General features: G+C 37.1%; 1 protein-coding gene across 1 annotated transcript; it reads left to right on the top strand.

Moving 5' to 3' along the window:
* The first annotated feature begins 4983 nt into the window (after positions 1 to 4983).
* LOC110826313 (high mobility group B protein 7-like) lies at positions 4984 to 7046 on the top strand. The gene is made up of 8 exons (XM_022056930.2): positions 4984 to 5245; positions 5511 to 5593; positions 5800 to 5851; positions 5970 to 6083; positions 6191 to 6248; positions 6398 to 6442; positions 6540 to 6617; positions 6700 to 7046. Exons 1-8 carry the CDS (start codon positions 5130 to 5132, stop codon positions 6802 to 6804), a joined length of 651 nt encoding a protein of 216 aa, XP_021912622.1. The 5' UTR covers positions 4984 to 5129; the 3' UTR covers positions 6805 to 7046.
* The last annotated feature ends 1 nt before the right edge of the window (position 7047 follows it).

The following is a 7047-nucleotide window of genomic DNA, read 5'->3' as shown; positions in this document are numbered from 1 at the left end:
GTATCCGGTCCGTTCACCATCTCTGAGAATATCCAGTAAGGCTCTCATTCATTCACTTACTTAACCAATCAATTTTCTGTTTACCTTTAATTTTCAGTTTCACAATTTAACTGTAAATCAACGCAAGACAAATAATATATGCATAAAAAAAACACAACTAAATCATTTTATCAATTCCAATATATTATCATGCGTTTAAAGCCGTAAAATCAAACAATCGGTTAAATAGGACAACAATAATAATAACCAGTTCTGACTCCATTAGTAACCTGTAATTAATTCTCGAATCTTTCTAAATTATGTAAAATACCGTATTATTGATAATTAGACTTCAATTCCATAACAGAAAAAAAGGTGAGTCATTCTTACCCGAATCAGTATTCGAAATACTAAACTTTCTACTATACTACTGGCAGTCCATAGGTTTCCTGAATTTTCTTGTGGAGGTAAAATCACGCTTCACGTACCTAAAAAAACCAAAAAAAAGAAAATCAAAATCAATGTTAAAAACTTTTTCTGGCTAATTTTAAAATTTCGGCACGGAGGCACTGTCGTGCTCCGACAATGACACCGCCGCTCGCTGCGGCGGTTTACCTCATATTGGCCATTTTTGGCTAGTTTTGGCCAGTTTCGGCCAATTTTATACCCATCCTTACGAAAAAATACGTTAGGGGGCCTTGGTTAGCCCAAAAAAGTCAAAAAATAAAAATTTATCAGCGGCGAGATTTTTCGGTGTGGCGGTTCCGTCGGCTCACCTTTGCGGCTGAGTGTTTTTCTTCAGTCAACCTATAGAAAACATAATGGTGAACACAATGGTGAAAAAATTGTACGAAACGGGAAACAGAAAGGGGCTCATCGAAGGTTTTTTTTTTTTTTTTTTCTGCAGCAGCGCTGCTAGACTTTACCCACGGTTTCGGTTCATCCGCTGTTCCTTTTGCTCTGATTTGGCCATTGAGGTGTTCAAAATCAAAATCCGAGCGCATAGGAGAATTTTTATCTTTTTTGGCGGTCGGAGGTGGCTCCGGTGCCGCAACGGGTGGCGATTGGCTCTCTTCTTTGGCAGGGGGCTGGCGGCTAGGGTTTGGGTTCGGTGTGAAGTGAGATATTTATACCCATCTCCCTTAAACCTGGATCGTTCATCGCATTTAATTTTGACCGTCTGATCGCGTTTAAAGATAAAATGAATCTAAACCGTTCATCGCGATTTGATCTCAACTGTAGGATCGCGTTTAAAGAGAAAATAAATCTAGATCATTCATCGTGTTTAATTGCGACTGTCTGGTCGCACCTAAGGAGGGAACGAATTCGGACTGTCCACGCACATGGGACACATCCGGGTCGTCCGATCGCGGGCATGCGAATTGCCAGCGTGGCCTCTCGTGTGGCACTGAGTCAGCGTGCCTTGCCATGCAGAGCGCTCCGGTTCGTCAGCACTACTGATTGGGCTGTCTTACGTGACACATTTTTTTAATTACATTTTAACCCTTCAGTTTTCAATTTTTCTTTCAACAATACCCATCGAACCCAAATTTCATTTATTTTTCCTAAAATTATTTTCAATTTCATTATCCACCTATTTTTTCCTAATTTTACATTAAATAAAAATTTATAAATTTTAAAATTATATTTTTATATATATTTTTTTAATTTTAAAATTAATCCCGGACTAAATTTCGGATCCGGATATCACATATTTTTATTGATTTATTATGCCATTATATTTCTTTCTATTTGAGAATGTAACAACCCCAGAAATCCAATCTTCTTGCAGATCGGGCTCTGAAACCTGGTTTTCTTGATCTAAAATGGTTAAATAAAGGATGAACTACACTAGTTCAGTAAAGATATCACACTATATCATCGACACAAAAATAAAGGTCGGTATAAAATCGAAAACCACTAATGGAGCATTAAATTTAGTAAATTCATTTATCAATCATAAAATCATTTCTTGTTCACTTACTATAGTGGAATTTATGAAAACAACCTATAAAAAAAATAATAATACTATACAGATCATAACTTCATGAACAATTAGCAACATAAACCATATTGTAAATCCATATCCATTAACAATAAAACGAACCATAACTGTTTCTCTTTTCACCAGCCTACTAGTATCCATGAGAGTTAATAGGGATGTCCCCGCCACACGTGAATCCTTTCCTTTAACAATCTCAATTACAGGACCGTCCCTATACCCCGTCCGGTATGAGCACCAAATCATTAGACCTCAATATCCCGTCCGATATAAGGGTGAAGCGGGCCGTCCCCATATCCCGTCTGGTATGAGCTCCAAATTATTCAGTCTCCATACCCCGTCCGGTATGAGAGAACGTTTACGGTAAGATTTCCTATGTACCCGGTCCGTCCACCATCTCCCAAGATATCTGATAAGGTTGCCGTTCCATCTGTTTATTTAATCACACCACTTTCCTGTTTTCCTTTAGTCTCCATTTCCAAATCAAACATAATTACATAAGCAAGTAAATATGCATAAAGTAATGTAATCATGTCTCAAATCCTAAATCAAACAGTAGTTACGTAAAGCAGCAATTCATGCATTCAAACTATAAAATAAATCAATAAGGCACTATCATGCTCTTAGACTGTAAAATACATCAACAGAGGTTAACAGAGAATAATTTCCGGTTCGGGCTCCATCAGCAATCAGTAATTAATTATGCATGTTTACTAAAATCGCACAAAATACCACATTATTATTTATTTAGACTTCAATTCTATGATAGGAAATAGGGTGAGGGATCCTTACTCGATTTAACGCTGAAGAACTAAATGGTTTACCGCGCCTACGGGCGGTCCCTAGATTCCCTGAATTTTTTTTTCAGGAATTGAAATGCGCTTATAGTACCTACAAATATTCCAAATAAACCTAAAATCAGTCCCAGGGTCCACTCGACCACTTTCGAAAATTTGGCACAGCAGCTCCACCGTGCCCCGGCGTCGGTGCCGCCGCTTGTGTCGGTGGTTCGCCTCAGATTGGCTGTTTTCGACCGATTTTGCATCAACTCATGCGAGAAAACACACTTAGGGCCATTGGTTAGCCAAAAAAATACAAAAACCCGAAACTCACCGGCGGTGGGGCGCTCCGGTGCGACAGCTCCTCCGGCTCACGTTGCGGTTGGGTGTTTTGCTCCGGTCAACCTGTAGAGAAAAGAACGGTAATCACAACGGTGGAAAAATTACGCCGAACGGGAATTGGGAAGGGCCTCATTGGAGGCGTTTTGCGAAATTTTCCGCGACAGCGCCGTCAGGCTTCACCGGTGTTTTTCGGCCAATTGGTTGGTCTTTTCACTCTGATTTGGCCATGGGTGAGCTTAAAATTAAATTTCGTGCAAAATGAGAAGTTTTTACCTTTTTTGGCGGTCGGAAAGGGTTTTGGTGCGGCAGCGGGTGACAACGGTCGGCTTCCCGGCGGCTGGGTCGTCTTCTCCAGCGAGGAGTTCTGGCGGCTAGAGTTAGGGTTTGGTGCGGATGGAGGTTATTTATATCCATCCACTTTTGATTTGGACCGTCCATCGCATTTGATCTGAACTGTCTGATCGTAATTAAATAGAGAGTGAATCTGGACCGTTCATCGCGATTCAATCTGGGCTGTCCATCGCGATTCACTCTGGGTCGTCCGATCGCGTTTGAATCTGGCCGTTCGATTGCGTTTGGGAGGGAGCCCATCTAGACTGTCCGTGCGCGGGAGAACGGACCTCAACCGTTCGATCGCGCGTACATGGATCGCCTATATGGAACCCTCGCGTGGCCTCCTACGTCAGCGCCTCTGTCACTTGGCGCATCCTGGTTGGTCAGGGTTGCTGACTCGACGTCTGACCTAGCAAACTTTCCAAAATTGCGTTTTGGCTTATGTTTTCTGATTTTTCTTTCAAAAATACCATAAGAATACAAAATTTCACCAATTTTTCTCAAAATTATTTTCAATTAAATCCTCCTTACATTTTATTTCATTTTTTTTACTTTAAATTAAATAAAATCAAAATACAATAAAAATTAATTAAATAATAAAAATTTATATTTATTAAATTTTTATCACCAAAAAGAAATTTGTGAGTGTTACAGAGAATGGTATGTTTGCACGATTTTCTCTTTTTAATTTTATTTTTTTGTGGTATATATATGATCGGTGGATATATATTTGATTTAATTGTTTCATAAGGATAATTCATTTAACTACTTTCAACATATTCATTTAAAATTAACAATATATTAAAAATAATATAAACTCTAAACCGTTTTTAATCAATATATGTTCTAATTATAGTTCAAAACTAATTTTTAATAAATAAATGGAATAAATAACCCTTAAAAAACAAATGTACGTACACCCCAAATAAATTCGATCCAATCTAAATATAAATTCTCTAATTTCACTAACTGAAAAACAAATTATATATATGAAAGGAAAGTCAACTAATGTTTTCCTACACATATTTAAACATATTATAAAAAAATTAATAAATGTATGTGGAAAATTATTTTAAAAAATAAATGCATGCGGAAAATTATACGAAGGATTTTGACGACTGGGTATAAGTAGGTCGATAGTAAAGTCACTTACTTTTTCCACACATTTATTTCAATAATTTACTTAATTTTAACTTTACAAAATTTTGTCTTCTCCCACCTAATTTTTTTATTAAAATTATTAATAAAAATATAATTTTATAGTTCTTATTCAAAATAATATATTGAGTAGTTAAATTTAGTTACTGAAAAACGTTTTTTTTTATAAAGTAAATAAAAATATTTTTTATTCCAAAAGAGAATATATCTAAACTTCTGCTTTCTGCTTTTGGTAGGGCTTGGGCTTGTTCGCCGTCGTCTTCTTCTTCTTCTTCTTCTTCAGGTTATATGTGTTTTCCAATGGATCGATTTCTTTTGTCAAAGCCCAATATCGTGTAAATTCACTCTTGTATTTTTATGGTCAAATCACAGGAGGGAAAGGATCAAAGCGCCAGCGCCAAAAACCAATTTTCATTTTTCCCTCCCTATTTTCTCTATTAATTCAATCTGCTTTTCTCCTCCCACAATTTTAAGCATATTCAACATTCTCTTTCTCTCTCTAATTGTCTGCAAGTAGAGTTTTTGGAGAGGAATCCATGGCAGGGAGGACGTCCAAGGTAAACCCACCAAAGCCAAGGAAGAGAGTAGAAGCTGAAACTGCGACTGGCCCTTCTCTTCTTCGCGCCAAAGATGGCAGCGCTTTTGCTCGCTGGTAAACTCTTCTCCTTTGTCCTCCACTTTTGTATTTTTGGTCGATGGTGGTTTAGGTTTCGAAATTTCTTTTTGGATGTATAGTTGGCTGATACTCTGTTCCATTTTCAAGACTAGTTTTCTTCCATTTGTGTAACAATTTGGTCCCTAAGGCTGGTTTTGCTTGTACATTGGGGGCTTTTGTTTAAAAATTTATAGTCTATAAGATTGATCGTTAAATTCGCGATGTTTTGGCATAGAAATTAAAGTGAAACTATGAATTACAGTGAGGAGTGCAACAAGGACGTACCGGTGGCACTGATAAGTATGCATAGTTGCAGCCTTGATGCCAAGATCAAGATGAACTTGGGTACTTTCTCCTTCGCACTTTTCTAAAATTCACCCATGTTTTTTATCTTCTGTTCGCTCTATGGTCGAGACGTGTTAAACGTAAATATACTTGTATGAAAAAAGATCTAGATGAAACGCGATTTTGTTTATCTGTTTTCTAAAGCATAATCTGCAATGTCGTGTTCCTTGTACTTTGCTAATTATCGTTACTGTTGCTCGTATTAGCGTCTCAAGTTGTGGAGCAGCCTTCTGAAGCCAAAAAAAAGCCAGCAGAAAGGTTAGTTCTGGCGTGAATTAAAATAGTGAATGATACTGGTATTTTCCTTTTCATGTACATGGTTAAGGTGTGTTGGGTTCTGGTTTTTGTGGATCGTGGTTTTAACTTGGGTATGTAGGAAGAAGGCAACATCAGAAGAACCAAAACCTAAGAGGCTCAGAAAGGAGAAGGAAAAGAAGGGCAAAGATTCTAATAAGACTAAGCGCACTCCCACTGCTTTCTTTCTCTTCATGTACTGCTTTAATGTTCTTTTTTATCTCTATTTTGCTTGTGATTATGTAATATAATGTATGCGGTTGGATTCTATGCTTTGTACTAATGGAGGTTGTTGAATATTAGGGATGACTTCAGAAAATCTTACAAGGAAGCAAACCCAGATATTAAGGGTGTTAAGGAGGTATTTTCTATTTTTATTTTTCATGTTGGTTTATACAGTTTAGTTTCATGTCTCTATTGAATAGTTGACTTGGAGTCAGATGTAATTAGCATTTGGGTGCGCTCTGTCAAATTTTGTTGATTGTGTTTTCATTAATGTGATAATTATAGGTTGCAAAGGAAGGTGGTGAGAAATGGAGGTCCATGACAGATGAAGTTAGTTCTAATCTTCATTTATTTGTTTTAGGTCCATGATTTAGAAACTCTCTGAGCTCTAACTTGCTTTCAATAATTTTTATCTTACTTGAAACAGGAGAAGAAGCCTTATATTGACAAGGCAGCTGAGCTCAAGGCCAAGGCCTCAGACAGTAATAGTGCTGATATTGGAGATGTATGTGTTTCATTTTGCAATTTTAGGTACATTTTCTTCCTGCTCTTTTCCATTTCTGATTATTGTTCTGTGCATTGTTTAGGATGAAGGAGCTTCGGAGAAGGAAGATAATGAGAAGGACGATGATGGGAAGAAAGGTGATGACAAGGAAGATAATGAAAATGAAGAAGTACTAGATGATTACTAATTGATTAGGAATTTACCATCCTAATTTCATGTTTAGTTTCTTAGAATGGTTTTGATGCCTGGCTTTTGGGTATTGTAAATTCTGAAATTTCATTTTTTGTAATGAATTGCTTCTGATACAATTATGTTATCATGAATTTTTAGTTTTTGATCTTTTAGAACAGTTGTAATGTGTAGGACCAGCAATGATGATCAAAACAATTGACCTCTGGTGCCTCCTTTCTTGAGGACAAGATTTCTGCAT

The sequence above is a fragment of the Carica papaya genome, chromosome 6 (assembly GCF_054855325.1).
Source record: "Carica papaya isolate Zhongbai chromosome 6, ASM5485532v1, whole genome shotgun sequence".
In the NCBI taxonomy this organism is placed as follows: domain Eukaryota; kingdom Viridiplantae; phylum Streptophyta; class Magnoliopsida; order Brassicales; family Caricaceae; genus Carica; species Carica papaya.
Note: the sequence above shows the minus strand (reverse complement) of the source record. Positions and strands in the feature narration are given on the sequence as shown.

Excerpts from the sequence above, each read along its gene's own strand:
- LOC110826313 (XM_022056930.2), top strand. The coding sequence starts at position 5,130 with ATGGCAGGGAGGACGTCCAAGGTAAACCCACCAAAGCCAAGGAAGAGA. Across the intron at positions 5,852-5,969 it reads AAAAAAAAGCCAGCAGAAAG|GAAGAAGGCAACATCAGAAG; the intron begins GTTAGTTCTGGC and ends TTGGGTATGTAG. Across the intron at positions 6,443-6,539 it reads GGAGGTCCATGACAGATGAA|GAGAAGAAGCCTTATATTGA; the intron begins GTTAGTTCTAAT and ends TACTTGAAACAG.